This window comes from Notamacropus eugenii, chromosome 2 (genome assembly GCF_028372415.1).
Source record: "Notamacropus eugenii isolate mMacEug1 chromosome 2, mMacEug1.pri_v2, whole genome shotgun sequence".
Lineage (NCBI taxonomy): Eukaryota > Metazoa > Chordata > Mammalia > Diprotodontia > Macropodidae > Notamacropus > Notamacropus eugenii.
The window spans coordinates 360,459,930-360,476,703 of record NC_092873.1 but is presented as its reverse complement, the minus strand read 5'-3'; the positions used below and the strand labels follow the sequence as shown (position 1 = coordinate 360,476,703).

Here is a 16,774-nt window from a genome sequence, read left to right as displayed (position 1 = left end):
GGAAGTCATTCACAGAATGTAGCAGATCATGTTTGTGTGTGTGTGTGTGTGTGTGTGTGTGTGTTTGTGTATCATGTTTTGATTTGTTATATGATTTCTTCCATTTATTTTAGTTCAACTACATAGCATGACTATAGTGAAAACGTACTCAATAGGAAAGTATATGTAGAACCTATACAGAATTGTATGTGGCATGGGGAGGGAGGGGGATAGTGGGGAGTAGGTGTGGAGGGGATAAAATCTTAATTTTAATTTTATGGCAGTGATTGTAAAACATTAAAAAATAATAATAATAAAATTAAATTTAAAAAAAAGGAAGAAAAGCAAAAGATAGCTCACAAAGAACTCACAGTCTGATGGGGAAGACAACATGCAACCAAGTATGTATAAACAAAATATAAACAGGATAAATTGGAGATAATTGGGGAAGTAACTAAGATTTAGGAAAAATAGTAGGAAAGGCTTCTGGCACTTTAGCTGAGACTTGAAGGAAGCCAGGAAAGCCAGGAGGAAGTGATGAGGAGGGAGAGCATTCCAGGCATGAGGAATGGCCCCTGAAAATGCCTGGAATTGGGAAATGTAGGGTCTTACTAAGAAGAAGAGGAAAGGAGGTCATTGTCACTAGATCACCATGTACATGAAGGAGAATAAAGCATGACACTGGAAAGAAGACTCTAGACTAAAGAGGTTTAATTTACAATCTTTGGGTTGGTGTTAGGTGTAAAGTGCTGCTAACCCTTATTCATCTGAACCAATTGTGTCCCTTCCAGCCTGTCCCCAGACTTCTGAGAGACCGATGTGTTTGTTGTCGTTCAGTTGTTTCAGTAATGTCAGACTCTTTGTGACTCCATGGGGGGTTTTCTTTGCAAAAAAAAGTTATTGGAGTGGTTTACCATTTCCTTCTCCAGCTCATTTGACAGACAAGGAAACTGAGGCAAATGGGGTAATGTGACTTGCCCAGAGTCATACATCTAGTAAGTGTCTGAGGTCAGATTTGAACTCAGGAAGATGAATTTTCCCGATTCCAAGATCAGTGTTCTTTGCACTGTGCCACCTAGCTGCCCTTTAAGAGTAACAAGGTAACCTTATCCCTCCTATTCTATGAATATTCCTGCTCTGTCCAAAAGACAGGATACTGTCTTTGAGATATTTTCTTCAAAACACCTGAAACATGAATTGAAAACAGAACCTCTTTATGTGATGTTAAGGAAGAGTGATGTAGGGAATCAGGATGGGGTAGAGAGGGAGATATGCATACGTTGGAGAGAGGATGCCTTAAGAGGAACCCTCCCCACCCTGGCCCTTGATTCACAGGTTCAGATGCTTTTCCATCTTCTCTCGAAGTTTGTATTTTTGAATCTAAAGGAAAAAGAAGAGTAAAAGTGTGGATGACAAACGCCTCCTTGACCCACATTGGTTGTCTTAGATCCCTGATGACCTCTCCCAGCCTCCTGGCACCCATTTTTCTTTCCCCTTTTCATCTGCCCCGACTTTACAAACCTTTCCTGAGACAGTGAGGGGGTATTCCTTAACAAACACGATGTATCGAGGAATCTTGAAGTGGGAGATCTGCAGGTACAGAGACCAGAGAGTGAGGATGGAGTTGCAGAGCTAGAAGCATGGAGTAGGGAGGAGCTCAGGAAGGGGTAGCTGTTAGCATAGGGGTGGGCCCTGGTGGGGGGAGGGTGTGCACTCAGCCCCCCACTAAGCTATCAAAGTGACCATTTTAAAGGACAGGGCTAAGCATATCACCCTCCTAATCAAGAAACTCTCAGGGTTCCTATTGCCCTCAGAATCAAAAATAAAATCTTCTTTGGGGCTTTTAAAGCCCTTCCCTATCCTATCCCTTTCTATCTTTCCATTCTTCTTACATTTTACTCCCCTATACTTGGTAATCCAGCAACACTGGCCTTCCTGGTTCCTCACACAAAACAGTCCATCTCCCAGTTCTGGGAATTTCCCCTGGCTGACTCTCTTGCCTGGAATGCTCTCCCTCCTTGATTCTGCCACCTGACCTTCTTATCAGACATTCAAGCTCCAAAATCTGCACATTTTCTATGGCCAGCCACCATGCCTGGAATGCTCTCTCTTCCACACTGCCTTCTGGTTTCTGTAGCCTCCTTCAAGACTTAGCTGAAATCTGACCTTCTGCAAGAGTCCTTTCCTAATCTCCCCTTGCCCCACTGCTAATGCCTTCAACTCTGAGATCATTTCCCATTTACGCTGCATATCTGGCACATATGAAGTTGTTTGCATGTTGTCTCACCTGGTAGAAGTGAGCTCCTTGAGAGCAGGGATGGTGATTTTTCTTTCTTTGCTATATCCAGCACTTAATACAGTGCCTTGAACAATGTAGGAGCTTAATGGATGCTAGTTGACTGACTTGACTGTGACAGTGGGTGAACAACCTACCTTTCCTTTGCAGTAAGCTTTTACTTCCTCCGGGGTGACCTGTTCTTCTGCCTCAGCCTTGAGACGAATGCAAGCACAGATTTCCTCCCCCATCCGATCATCTTTCACTCCAATAACCTGGGATACAGAGATGAGGCAGGTGGAAGGAGGACTGAGAGGATGCCCTAAGCTCTCCTCTCCTTTTCTCATGCTCCCTGCCCCCGAGGGACAGCCTCAGGAGGTCAGAGGTGGCTCACCTGGGCTTCCTGAACACAAGGATGCTTGAGAAAGAAGTCTTCCAGTTCAGCTGGGTAGATATTCTCCCCTCCTCGGATGATCATGTCCCTGGAACGGCCCACGATCTTGCAATAGCCCTCTTCATCTATTGATGCAATGTCCCTGTAGTGAAACCCTCGGGATCAGTTCTCAGCTCTTACCAGCTCAGTCCTACTCTAGGCTGCCCCTACTTAGTGTTTTTCACACCCTTAAATGTTGCGCCCGCCCCTCCAAATGACTATATAAATCCTTGGGCTCTTTGCCAGCCCTTCTAGCAATAGAAACACCCTCTTCCCCTCATCCTGGCATTCCTTCTCCCCTCTTCTCCATTTTCTTCTCCCTCATTGTTTATCTTTCCACTTTCTTTGGCTTCTATCCCAATTCAGAACCATGGCCTTGATGTCTAGCCCCTTTTCTTCCTTCTCCTTCCAATAAACCCTTTCCCTTCCCTTTGCAATTTAGATCTTCTCCCCTGGTTCTTGGGCTTAAATGCTTTATGTCCTCTCACCCTGTCCAGTACCACTTGTCCTCATCAATGGTGGCCTTTGTCTTCTCAGGATCATCCCAGTAGCCCATCATGACACAGTAACCACGGATACAAAGCTCCCCTGGCATGTTTATCTCAAGCTGTTTCTTTGTCTGTGGGTCCACGATCTGGGCCTGCCATAGGACAACTTCAGGCCAGGCCCTCCCCAACCCCAACTTATTCAGGGCTGGGAGGGCCTGGCCAAGTAAGCATGACAAGGTGGAGGGAGAGAAAACTGAACTGAGTTCATGATCAAAGAATGGCAGAAGCCTCACCTCATTGTAGGAGGGAAGACCAGAGGACTGAATGGCCAAAGTCTAGAATGATGAAAAGCAAAGTAGAAAGGATAGTACCAGCCTAGGCCAGAAGGTGTTAAGGGCCTAGGGTAGTAAAAGTAGATGGAAAAGCATATAGAAGGGACCCTGAGGAAGCAAAGAAAAAATTTGAGAAGAAAAAGCAAACAATAAAGAGAGTTCTTTAATAATAGTAACTAGAATTGACAGCACTTTAAGAGTTGTTTTAACAAATCACTTTACAAATATATTATCTCATCTGATATAATAATCCTGGAAGGTACAGCTATTGTTATCCCTATTTTACAGATAAGGAACATGAGGCAGATAGCTCAGGATCACATAGATAATAAGTGTTTGAGGCTGAATTTAAATTCAGATCTTCCTGACTCCAGAGCCGGCATTCTCTCCACTGCACAATCTAGGTGCCTCCTTTATAAAATATTAAACTACCACTAAGCTAGGGATTCTTTATCTGGGATCCATGATTTACACACATACACACACAGAGATATATAGACATATACTCACACACATCTATACATATTTGCATGTGTATACATACATATATACACATACACATATATATACATATATGTGTATGTGTATACACACATACATATAAAGTAGTTAGGTGGATCAGTGAATAGAGCACCCTGGACAAGTCACTTAACTATTTGCCTCAGGTTCCTCAAGTGAAAAATGAACTGGAAAAGGAAATGGCAAACCACTCCAGTGTCTTTGTCCAAATGGAGTCATAAAGAGTCAGACACAAGCGAATGACAACAAATACATATATATGTATATATAATATGTACAATATACATATATTTAGAGAAAATGATTTCAATATAGCCAGCTTTCTTTGAAATCTGATTTATCTTGTTTGACATTTAAAACATTTTTTTCAGAGAAGGTATTCATAGGCTTCATTAGAATAACAAATGATACTCAAAAGGATAGGAACCCCTGCCCTAAGCTGTTAAAGTGTTAAAGATGAGGAGGCAGAGGAGAATTGGGGAGGTAGGAGTGGGCAAGGATCCATAAGAGAATGTGACCAAGAAAGCAAAACAAACAAACAAAAAAAACCAGAGCATGGACACTATGCTCTATGTCTCAGTTTCCTCATCTGTATAAAAAGAAACATTATATCTCCCTTTCTTCCTTCACAGAGACTGTGAGGATCCACTGTGAAAATGGGTATGAAAGCACTATAAAGTATTACAATCTAACCAGGGTAGGGAAGGCCAGCTGTGGGAACACCCTGCACCATAAATTCCAAGGAGTTCCTTGAAGTCCATATAAGTTAAGTGACTTGTCCAAGGTTCACACAACTAGTGTTTGAGGTAAGATTCAAACTCAAGCCTTCCTGTCTCTATCCACTTCTAAACTGCTGTTTCATATCTGTAAAGTGTTTGGTACATAATAGTGCTTAGTGAATGCTTGTTCTCTCTTCCATTACATCAAGAAGTGGCATATTATCATTCATTATTAATCAAATATTTGTTAAGCACCTACACTGTAGAAGATGAGAGGACACCATGTGATAGTGGATAGAGAATGACCTTCAGAGTCAGCAAGGTGTGAGTTCAAGTTTTACTCCTAACTCATATTGGTTGTGTGTCCCCTGGGCAAGTCACTTAACAGCTCAATATCATGGACAATTCTTTAAGACTATATATTTGCGGTGCCAATTTGCATTAGTAGAGGAATTTTGTCTGAATTCTACTCCAAAAACTGCCTAGAAGGTGTCTGGACTTAAATTACTTGTTGTACCCCTGTGATGAAGAGTACTCAGGTTATTTGGGGAAAGTAGTGGATAGGGTGTTGAACTTTGAGTCAAGAAGACCTGGGTTTGAATCCCACCTCAGACACTTACTGGAAGTGTGCCCATGGGCAGTTCACTTTATTTTTCTGACCTTTGGGTTTTATTAGCTGTGAAGTGGAGAAATTTGGCACCTACCTCACAGAGTAGTTGGGAGACTTAAATGAGATAACCTACATAGAGTCTACAAACTTCTCATTGTTCTACAAACATTAACAGTGGCACAATGATGTAGATAATTTACCAGTGTTGCAAATCACTCTCTTGGGTGACCCCCAAAATAAAGGAAAAAAGTCCAAAGTACACAAAACATCAACTATGAGCTATAAAGAGAGGCAAACTTTTCACCCCTAGCAAAGGATTTCTGCAGAAGTGGCCTTGGAAAAAGAACAGCTGTGACTTTAATGAATCACTCCCTGGGACAATAATTTGGGCTGAGAGAGGCCCCCAGTGCTATAAGACATTGCTAAAGTTTACCTTCCAGTCAAAGATGAAGAGCTTCAGAGAAGTGATAGGAATAGGAGTGAAAGGAAGGAGCCAAAGATAGGGGGAGGAAAAAAAGGCTGAAGAGTCAAATGGAAGACAGAAATTCCTTTGAACTCATGTTCCTGAGTTCAAATCCAGCCTCAGACACTTGCTAACTGTGTGACCCTGGGCAAGTCATTTAACCCTGTTTGCCTCAGTTCCTCAGTAAAATGGGCTGGAGAAGCAAATTTTTTTTGCCAAACAAATATTTTTGCCAAACAAACCCCCAATGTGGTCATGAAGAGTTGGACACAATGGAAATGACTCAATAACAAAAAACTGGCAAACAACATGACTGAGATGGGGGGGGGGGGGTTGTGGTGTCAATAAGCCTAGCCCCAAATCTGGTTTTGGCTAGTCATTAGTCACTTGACTATCTCAGAAATGGTCACTGATCCCAGGCTTGAAGAGGAAGATAAACAGAGCCCATCTTCGATTACATGGGAACATCCTTCCAAGCTCTGGAAGCTTCTGGAAGTGGGTTTTTCTCAGTGACCAAATGAAACTGGCTGGGGTTATTGTGTAAGGGAGGAGGGTACTTGTACAGGAGAGCTGCTATTCATTGGTCAACAGATGGAGGTATGGGGAACGGGGGGATGGAATTGTTTGGGTTTGAATAGGGCTGAAATTGGTAGAGTGGGGGGCCTGTCCCTCCCAGAAGAAGATAGTGTTGGAAGGAGTGCTGGATTTGAGGTCAGAAGGCCCAAGTTCAAATCCAAGCTGTGTCACTTACCTTTGTGACTTTGGGAAAGTCATTTATCTTCTCTATACCCCAGTTTCCTCAGATATAAAATGAGGGATTTGGACTTGGATTTGGCTTTTAAGGGTCCTTCTAGCTCTAAAAATATAAGCCTATGAATTGGGATGCTCACCTCTGTGTGGGGCATAACACTGCCCACTGTGAATGTCTTCTTTTCTATGTTGTCATCATGGAAGTTCATGAAGGTCACAGGACTGTTCTCTGTGGTCCCATAAGCAACCTACAGAGTTGGAAAATAGGACTGAATTGGGGGAGGGGAATCTTGGGAAGATTAAGGGTGGTGATAGTGGGAGGGGACACATTCCTTTTAAGTTCCTCATGAGAGGACTAGGGAACTCATAAGAAGCAAGGGATAGAGGGGGCATGAGGAAAAGTGAAGAGGTAATCAAGTCATGGAGACAAAGGGGCTAGATAATTATTAAATCTATCCAGCAGAAGTCCCAGACAACCTTAACAGACTCTAGTCCCCTTAATTCAATCCCTTAGTTTCCTTATTTACCCACAGTAGCCACAGTCCCATCAACTCAGGGGCATACCTCTCACCCACTGTCCCTCAGTTCCCTACCCCCCCCCTTGCTGGTTTCCGGCCACAGTGCCTCCCCCTTCACAAACTCCAAAGATGCCAACAAAACCTGATGAGAAAACCAGCCTCGTTCTTGATTGGAGTGAATGTGGGGTGTGTTTGTGTGTGTGAGGGGGGTGATGGTGGGGAACAGGACCTGGGAACTGACCAAGAGACACACCCCTACCCTAGCATTACCCTGGCCAAAGAGCCCTGGGGTGGAGGCCCCCTGCCCTGGACAGCTCCTAGCAGCTTCCTGTGAATTTAGGATCATAAAAATAAAATAAATATCCAAAACCAGGATATTAAGAAGCTTAGTGCTCCAGCTGTCTTCTGTTCCAGCTCGGGAGGAGCCAGAACAGCGGGGGGAAATAGAAAAGCCAGAAACCAGACCTGGCACACAAGAAGAAAGGAGGGACAGGGAAAGTTCCGCTATTCGGAGTTGGGGAATTAGAGGGCAGAGGGGAGGAGAAGAGACTAAGCTGCCAGAAGAGGGAGCAGGGGGTCCGAAAGAGCAGGACTAGGCACCTAGACACAGGATATAGGAATAGGAGACTGGGTTTCCCACACTTCTAGATACCCTCCTCCTCCCCGCATTGGGCGCCTTCCCAGACGAGTGTCGAGACACCAGGCCCTTTGTTGCTGAAGTCTGCCCCCCTCCGCACCCGGCGGCTGGCATGAAGTGGGCACCACCAGGACCTGGCCAGACCTCCTTGCCTGGGCTCCTTCCTTCCCTACCCCCTCCACGGCTGTGCCCCCCTGCCAGTCAGACTGGAGCTTGGGCTGGAGTCGGATCCGCTGCCCATCAACACCCTACACACACACACACACACACACACACACACACACACACACACACACACACACACACACCAACTCTACAGCCTCTCCCCTGCCCACAGGAATCCTGACACAGAGACTGGCAAAGCACAGGGAGATCTTGGGGACTGGCAGGGAATTGGGGTACGTGAGTAGGGGGCGTCTTTCACATCCCGAGTGAAACCCAGCATTCCGCTGCCTGACTGGTCCAACTCTTGTTAACCCTTCCAGGTTCCCCAGGACACAACCCTGGGGAGAGACACCCCCCCCCCCAACTCTCCACCTCCAGTACTCTCCCCATCAACAGTTGGCTTTGTCCTGGTCAGAAACCGGGATCCAGGAGGGTATTGCCTGGAATGAACTCACTCTCGCTCCTCACTGACGAGCCACCTCGAGAAAGAACCCAAAGGAAACGGAGATCCCAGGATTAGGTCTAGGATGTGGTGGGAAAGAGCTTGCTGATTTGAGGGCGAAGAAGCACCTGAAGGCTCCCTTATTTCTAGCTTATTTGCAAGCTCTAGTGGGATGGGTGGTGGGTGTGGAAGTCCTTATTTGTGTCTTTCTGCACACGGGTGGTTGTTATTAGCGTTGACCTGCTGTGTGTGACCATTCGCGTAAGCAAACAAGCCCTGCAGTTACTTCTTTTCCAAATCCAACTGTTGGAAAAAGTGGCTACAACCGCAAGCCCCTCCAGGGGTGAAGAGGAGGGATGGAAAGGGAGGATAGGGAACCGCCTGCAGAGTTTGGCCGCCCAAGGGGTGCGGCAGACTCTGGGGTGTGTCCCGTCCCAGGCTAGCTGGGGAGTTGGACACTGGAGCCGCTCTCACGTTCCGTCTGGGCGGCACAAGGGCTCTATTAACGCGGTGTGCCCTAGTGGGCAGCTGAGAACCGCTAAGTTCGACGGCAATCCCTGCAGGGTCTTAGGCGCCGGGCAAAGCCCAGGGGACTAGACAGGAGGAGAAGGAGGGAGAAGAAGGATGATGAGGAGGAGGATCTCAAACTTCAGGAAAAGTCCCAGAAATACATGCCCTTTTACCGCACCCCTTTCTCCAACCCCAGACTCAGATCCATACATGCGCCCCGAGGACCTTCCCACTATCTACCTCCCTCCAGCAGGTCCTGGCTCAGGATTCACCTGGGGCAGGATCTGAAGAGGAAAGAATCTGGGGTCCTTTAAGAGGTATCTAGGACCCGACGCGTCCCACTCCCATTCCTTCCAGTAACAGGCATACTGCCAGCTCTGTTGTGGGGTGGGATGGAGAAGAGAAAAGGGAAAGGGGTTCAGGGATGAACTGAAGCACTGCAGTTGGGTAGAGCCCTTGGGGCTCCCCCATCCTAGGAGGGGACGCATCTCCAGACGCGAGTGGGTTAAATCTCGACAGCTCCACGTAGGAAGTTGGCTCCTGAAGTAGTCTGTGGTCTGGGATCTTGCATATATAGGGCGGGGACCTCGGCTGATTGCAGGACTCCACTCCCGCCAGTTTATCCCTCCGTTACACACTTCAACGACCATGGCTCCTCCAGCCCACCTGGTCGGTCTCTGCCTGCTGCTGGTCAGCCTCCTGCCTTCCTTGCACGCCTGTCCCCAGAACTGCCACTGCCACGGCGGGGACTTACAACATGTCATCTGCGACAATGTGGGACTGCGCAAGATCCCCAAGGTGTCTGAGAAGACTCGGTTGCTCAACTTGCAGCGCAACAACTTCCCGGTGCTGGCGGCTAACTCCTTCAAAGCCACCCCAGCCCTGGTCTCCCTGCATCTCCAGCACTGCCAGGTGCGCGAAGTGGCAGCTGGCGCTTTCCGAGGTCTCAAGCAGCTCATCTACCTGTACCTGTCCAACAATGACATTCGAGTGTTGCGCAACGGTGCCTTTGACGACCTCACCGAGCTCACCTACCTCTACCTGGACCACAACAAGGTGAGCGAACTGCCTCGAGGATTACTTTCCCCTCTAGTCAACCTCTTCATCCTTCAACTGAGCAGCAACAAAATTCGAGAGCTGCGCCCAGGAGCCTTCCAAGGAGCCAAGGACCTGCGCTGGCTCTATCTATCAGACAATGCCCTAAACACTGTGCAGCCTGGAGCCTTGGATGACGTGGAGAACCTTGCCAAATTCCACCTGGATAAAAATCAGTTGTCCACATACCCCACTGCTGCCCTGAGCAAGCTGAGAGTGGTGGAGGAATTGAAATTGTCTCACAACCCACTTAAGGTCATCCCAGACCAAGCCTTCCAGTCTTTTGGACGATACCTGGAGACCCTCATCCTGGACAATATGAACCTGGAGAAGGTGAGCAAGCCCTTTGGCCCATCCTCATTCTCCCCTTGCACGATGTTTGAACACAAAACCTCTTTCCTGGGATATGAAACCAATGGGCAGTGTAATATTTAAGGTTCAGGATCCCCTCTCACTTCTATCCCATAGTTCCACTCTACTGTCTGTCCATCTCCCAGGCTGGCATTCAAGTACCTGTGGGAAAGGCAATATCCCAGCCTGGGATGTCTTCTTTTCTACACTCATGTTGTCCAGGATTCTTGGGTATTTCCATCCAGGGACCCTTGCTCATAAAAAGTTGGGAGTCAGCCTGAGGTGGGACCCACACCACCCCAAACCCTCTTCCACAACTGATTGCCCTTTCCAGTTGGACCTTGGTGAGAAACCTTCCCTCTCTGGTTTCTCTCCCTCCTCCCTTCTCCTCTAAAACCCCATAAAGGGAGGTTTGTTTATTGATGAGCCCTCCTGCAGAACCTAGGCTGAGTCAAGCCCACAAAGAGACCCTGTTCCTTGTGGGCAGGGGAGTGTGAGTGTGTGTGTGTGTGTGTGTGTGTGTGTGTGTGTGTGTGTGTGTGTGTGTGTTGGTGGGGCTGTGGCTAGTGGAGTGGGGAGAGAAGGGAAAGGGCAGGGAGGCTGAGACAAGAGAACAGAAATCCCTGCTCTGCAAAACCAGAGTGGGAGCACAAGTAAGGAGCAAACATTTTCTTTGCTTCTAAAAAGCTCCTGGATGCCAGAGAAGCACTTTCACAGCAGACCTCCCTGTGCCCCACAGAATTCAACTGCTCTTTCCATGAGCAGAGACATTTCCCTTACCTCTAAAAACTTCCTGGACCCCAGAAAAGAACTTTCTTGGCAGATATCCCTCTGTCCTACAGAATTCAACTCTTTTTCATGTGTCCACTTTGCCACAATTGGAGCTGACAAAGCATGGATTCCCCACTCCATCTCCCAAAATCTTAAGCACTTTGTTTCCAGTACCCCAAGAAGTCCAAACACCATCATGTACTCAACCCTTGGCATATGGAGTCTGGGAACCTATGATCATCCATCTATTTGGAGATGGAAGAAACTTTTGAGGTCATCTAGTTCAAATCTCTCATTTCACAGTTAAAGAGAGTGAGACCCAGGATTTCAACTCAGTTCCCTTAATTTCATATCCAGCATTCTAGAGATTAACAACAACAACAACAACAACAACAACAATAGTTCCACTATTATCTCAATTGGTCCTCACAACAACTTGACTCTGTGGGAATAAACATTATTATGCCCATTTTACAGATGAGAAAACTGAAATTCAGAACAATTAATTGACTTGCCCAACTAGTAGAAGTGTAAGAGGGAAAGTTTGAACTGTGGTACCTTTTCTGACTCCAAATCTAATGCTCTTTCCTACTATACCATGCTAATTGTCCCTAATCCTCTGGATTTGCCTCAGTTTCCTTTAGCAGTGACTGTGACCCTTCTTGGAAAACCCCCTTCCTATAATGAAAACCCTTCTGAACTAGATGGTCCATCCTGCTTTAAGATATCATGTTCCCGTGAGCCTTCTACCTTTCATCTTCACCCACTTGAGGCTCAGGGTAAAAATTGGAGATTGAAGGAAAAGGGACAGTGATGAAAGCTAGATGCTTAGTTGTCCCCAAGCCTTGGGAACCAAGGAAATACCTCCCTGCTTTGGCTAGTATGAATTTGGCCAATGTGAAGTGCTTTGGCCAGACCTCCAAGATCTCCGTAGGCACAGGGGAGGGTTCCCTCCTTACAAGAGTGGAAAATCAGTCTGGGGCCAGGAGGGCTGGGCAAAGAGGATGGGGGTGGGTGCCAGCCCTGCCTGGTGAGAGCATCAGCATGGAGGAAGCAAAGGCATCAGGATATATGGGGAGGGCTTTAAACAGGACAGGCCTCATTGCCAGGAATGTCCTAAACTCCAATGTTAACAACAGATTTGGGGGACGGAGCTGGAAAATATTGTGAGACATATGGTAGAAGGGAGGGGAGTGGATCTGGATGGGGCTTCTAGCCTTAGAGATAGGGTATCCATTGCAGTTAACTGATCATGCAACTTTTTGGCTAGTGAAAATAGTTACTAGTCCTCAGAAGTCACCTAATTGCCCCTTGTTTGAATTCCACCACCTCCCCTCAAGTCTAAGCTCCCTCTGTTCCTCCTCAGTGCAAGAGTGGGCAGCACATCCATAAAGGAGGGTTTTGACATTTCCATTCTGGAGCCTCTGGCCATGTTAGCCTGGGAGTAAGAATCCAGTAGCTAAATTAGAGAGGGGTGTCAAAAAGACAGCTGGGCCCAGGACATGAGCCCTCAGAACCAGACAAAATCTGTACCAAGTAACGAAGGAAATCTCAAATGTATGTGTAGTGATTCCCCTTCCTATCACCATTGAATGGTACCTAGGTTTTGCATTCAGAAATGCTGGACATTTGGGAACAAAGTCTGCTTACCTCCTTGCCCTTTCCCCCAACTCCTTGCCCTTACCCCCAGCTCCTTGCCCTTACCCCCAGCTCCATGCCCTTTGGCATTGGGCCAGAAAGTAATGGTAAAAAAATGATTCTGATCTCAAAGCCAATAAGAGGTGGGAATAAAGAGTGGAAAAGCCACACTCCATAGCTAAGGGCTCTGAAAAAAAAGAAGGTGGAGATCAGGGGACCAGATTAAAATAACGACTGTCTATCTTTCCTTCAGTTCTCTGATGGTGCTTTCTTGGGTGTGACCACCCTAAAACATGTCCACTTGGAGAACAACCGGTTGAGCCAGCTGCCCTCTAATTTCCCTTTTGATGGTTTGGAGACACTGACCCTGACCAACAATCCCTGGAAGTGTACTTGCCAACTCCATCGCCTTCGAAGGTGAAACTTGCCCCTAGGTATTAGGGATTAGATGAGGCCCTGTCTTCACTTCCTGGTCTGGGGGGTAGGCATGAAGCTCCTGCCCCAGCTCAGGGGAAGGTGGGATGGAAATAAGGGAACCTGACTCCTCTTCCTTGACCCTCAGAAAGAGAAAATTGGATTAGAAGGGAAACTTTGCCTTCAGGAGGACATCTTCCCATTCATTTGCTTTCTTCAGTCCCTAGAGCAGAAAACTGAAAGACTCTCCCCATTCCTACACATACAAGGTTCAAACATGTGCTTCCTAGGATCTTGAAACAATCTTACAGGCCAGCACCCTCTAGTTCTGGCCCCTACCAACTCTCTCTGCCCTGCCAGGTGGTTGGAGGCCAAGGCTTCGCGCCCTGATGCAACATGTGCATCTCCCACTAAGTTCAGAGGTCAGCACATCCGAGAGACGGCAGCCTTCCGAGGCTGCAAATTCCCCACCAAGAGATCTAAGAAAGCCAGTCGCCATTAAGCAGGTAATAATGCATGGGGAGGGAGTGGAGCTGGGCACGGGTTATTGAGAAAGCCCTCTCTCTCATTTACTTCCATCACTGGGCAGCAGGGTCTGAGGGGGTTGGAGGAGCTGGGTCCAGTGGGAGAGGAGAGAATGGGCTATGTAACCCAAAATAGCAAAGGGTGACTGACTCATTGGACAAAGGGATATAGCTGAAGGATAAGTGATCTTCTATTTTTAGAGGGAAGGGGGACCCATCTTTGGGAGGTTTCTCTGGGGAGGGCTCCACCTCTGGCACAGTTCTCTGAGGACTCCCCATTTTTTGTCTCAGTTCCCTGTTCTGGGTCCCTATTTACTTTGATCATAGCTCCTCAACCCTCATCAGGTTCTGATCTGGCCAGTCCCAGTGACTGGCCTCTTTGTACTGATTCCTCTCTCTACTCCAGTCAACTCCATCCTTTCCTGCTACCCCCTATACTAATAGAGACCTATCTATCCCTGGATACTCAGGGGGGATGGCCTGCTGGGCCAGAGAGTTCTTCAACAACTGTAATTTCCACTCTCCATTCCCAATTATTCGTGGTAGAGATATAGTCTAAGGTCAGCATGACCAGCGTATACATTTATTACCATCCTTCTATTATCACCTGTCCTCTGAAATTAGAAAGCAGAAATCCTTTTTCTTCTCACTCACACTCCACCCAAAGGGTTCATCCTTAATTCTTTACAGCCCTACCATGGAGAAAGAGCCTCTTCCCCTTTGGCCCTGCCCTCGGGAAACTCCAGCAGGATACCTGTGCTTTGATGACCTGACCCTCCTTATGTTATATTTCTCTATCTCCTAGATTTATATAAATACATATGTATAATATTTCTTCATCTCTCACCTGTGTCTGTGACTTTCCCATCCTCTGAGGACAGCAAACTGTATTTTTCCGTATGTCTGTTTTCCAGTTCAAGCATTGGATATGAAGACATAGCCCATCTTCCCTTTATCTCCCTGGTTGTTCTATTCCACCCTCCAGTCACTCCTCTCTGCCTAGCAGGTCTGCCCTCAGCCCTGGTCTAGGCACCTGCTCACCCACCTACAAAATCCATATTGAAGATTCCAGAACCCAAGGGATTTCATCCCTGCCTGGAAAAACTCACCGTCAGTTCTGTCACGTTCATCTTCTCAGTGATGGCTTTCATGAGCTCTGGGGGGACTGGGGCCCCTGCAACCACACCTGAATCAGAGACAGTAATCACTCTCAACTCAGCCTCTCCTCTTCCCTCCACCCACTCCCCCATCACACCCTCCACCTGTCTATCATCCATACCATCCTACATACACACATTGGGCTATTACTGAACTGGATCCCAGGGAAGGAAGGGACCCAGGACCCTTCCCCACATTTGTGCACCATCCACTTCCCAGGGTTGGGGGAAAAAGGTTCTGGGCAATAGTTGTTTCTCCTACTATCCCTCTCTCCATGAAGCACTACAGCCCACAGGAAAGCAAGATAAGGCTATCCCAACCCCTACACCCTCCAACCCTTGGTCCCCATCCCCAACCTCCTCGAAGAGTTGAAAAGTCATAGCAGGAAAAATCAGGTTGGTTCAGCATGTCAACAAACATCGTGGGGGTGCCATAGACCATTGTGGCCCTGTATAGGGGGATGACCTTAAAATCAGGCCCCTAAGTTGGGGTGCCCTGCCCTTCATTTTTCATATCCCTCTCTAGCTTCCTAAAATATACCGAAACCCCAGTGCCAAATCTGTTTAAGAGGGAGAAAGGGTCACTATGCCCATCTATGGGTGAGGAGAAGGATAAGGTATATTGGATGACCAAGTCTGGACCTCTCTTTAAGTCCCCTTCCACATCAAGCAAGGACCCCTTGGTGAAGAAGAAGGAAATCCCAGGGAAGACAGGGCAGGAATTAGCTGGTATAAGGAGCCAGTAAATAGGGCCAGTGGGAAAGGAGACCAGATCTGCTCTAAGGATGGGTCATGGGGTAGGAAATGGAGGGACATGACCTCAGATGCCCACCTCTCCTGAGTGATGGCTTCCAGCGCTCTCTTGCTCTCGAAACTCGGAGATGATAAGATAAGAGTGACACCATACAGCATGGACACCATTGTGCCCCCCACAGAGCCCAGGCAATGATAGAGGGGGCTAGGAAGGACCAACCGGGGCTCCTAGAGTCCCAGATAGATCGAAGAGTGAGGTTAGGTCCCAGGGTTAAACACCTAGAAACCTCTCCCTTTTGTTAGAGTTCACGACACTGCTTAGTTCCATCCTAGGGTCATAGACATAAAAGCTAGAAGGGGCCATAAAGGTAATCTACTCCAAATCAGATGAAAAAATTGAGATTCAGGTAGATCAGAGGATTTGGGCATTAGCAATAGCATTGAGATCTGAACCCAGGACCACTGACTCCAAAGCCAATATTCTTTGTAACCTGCCCCACAGACCTCCTCACTTTTCCTCCTCCTAATCAGCCCAAATACTGCTTTTGGGTCCCCAACTCCCAAAGACTAAAAATCTCCCTCATCTCTTCTCCATTCCCCTCTCCTTACCACTCTTTACCTTGTTATGAAGATTCAGTCGATCCCCTATCAAGTTGGCATTGTTAACAATGTTGTGGTGAGAAAGTGTGGCTCCCTTAGGGCTGCCTGTTGTTCCCTGGCAACACAAAGGTCTTGTCAGCCTGGATATCCCAGAAATAAGGAAGGAGTTTTCCAGAATGTCACCCCTATGCCATGCACAGGGCTTCCCCTGAGGGCAATAGAGTGGATGTGCATTTCACAGAAAAAGTAGTACCATGTACATTCTTTCTGGGCACGGGGCGGGGGGAAAGGGGTGGATCCCAGGAAAGTGGTCCTAAGCAAAGACCATATGCCTAGGGCTGGGAGGCACTGGGCTTGGAGTCCCCAACCCTTTATCCTACCGAGGTAAACTGGATGTTGATGGGGTCATGGCAAGACAATGATCTCTGGATGTCCTTGAGCTGGGCCAACTGGACAGCTTTCGCAGCCTGTAGTACATCATTCATGTGTAGAGTTCCAGGTAATTTGGAGTCCAGGGTGATGACTGTGGTCAGGTCTGGAAGCCTGAGCCAGGGGAAGGTAAGGGAGGAGCAGTGATATTCTGGTGAGCCCAGGAGAGGGTGGGACCACAGAGGAATCACCAGCCCCATTC

At 47.4% G+C, this 16,774-nt stretch overlaps 2 protein-coding genes across 5 annotated transcripts in view; one reads left to right on the top strand and one right to left on the bottom strand.

The window, feature by feature from the left end:
- Positions 1-673: 673 nt before the first annotated feature.
- ACSF2 (acyl-CoA synthetase family member 2) overlaps positions 674-16,774 on the bottom strand; it is a 41,549-nt gene continuing 25,448 nt past the window's right edge. For all 3 annotated transcript variants that reach the window (XM_072646659.1, XM_072646661.1, XM_072646660.1), the window contains 11 exons: positions 16,524-16,686; positions 16,163-16,258; positions 15,623-15,771; positions 15,148-15,239; positions 14,743-14,819; positions 6,709-6,816; positions 3,176-3,327; positions 2,649-2,790; positions 2,413-2,529; positions 1,501-1,569; positions 674-1,359 (listed from right to left, as the gene is read on the bottom strand). In XM_072646659.1, the coding sequence (XP_072502760.1) occupies positions 1,309-1,359; positions 1,501-1,569; positions 2,413-2,529; positions 2,649-2,790; positions 3,176-3,327; positions 6,709-6,816; positions 14,743-14,819; positions 15,148-15,239; positions 15,623-15,771; positions 16,163-16,258; positions 16,524-16,686 (1,216 nt within the window). In that variant the 3' untranslated portion in view covers positions 674-1,308. The remainder of the gene's footprint in view (positions 1,360-1,500; positions 1,570-2,412; positions 2,530-2,648; positions 2,791-3,175; positions 3,328-6,708; positions 6,817-14,742; positions 14,820-15,147; positions 15,240-15,622; positions 15,772-16,162; positions 16,259-16,523; positions 16,687-16,774) is intronic.
- Positions 9,391-16,774, top strand: part of CHAD (chondroadherin) — a 31,721-nt gene continuing 24,337 nt past the window's right edge. Inside the window, exons 1-4 of one of the 2 annotated variants that reach the window (XM_072646663.1) lie at positions 9,391-10,268; positions 12,949-13,112; positions 13,470-13,615; positions 14,324-14,472. In XM_072646663.1, the coding sequence (XP_072502764.1) occupies positions 9,489-10,268; positions 12,949-13,112; positions 13,470-13,611 (1,086 nt within the window). In that variant the 5' untranslated portion in view covers positions 9,391-9,488 and the 3' untranslated portion in view covers positions 13,612-13,615; positions 14,324-14,472. Of the gene's footprint in view, positions 10,269-12,948; positions 13,113-13,469; positions 13,616-14,323; positions 14,473-16,774 lie in introns of those variants that run through there. The other variant, XM_072646664.1, reaches the window with a different exon arrangement.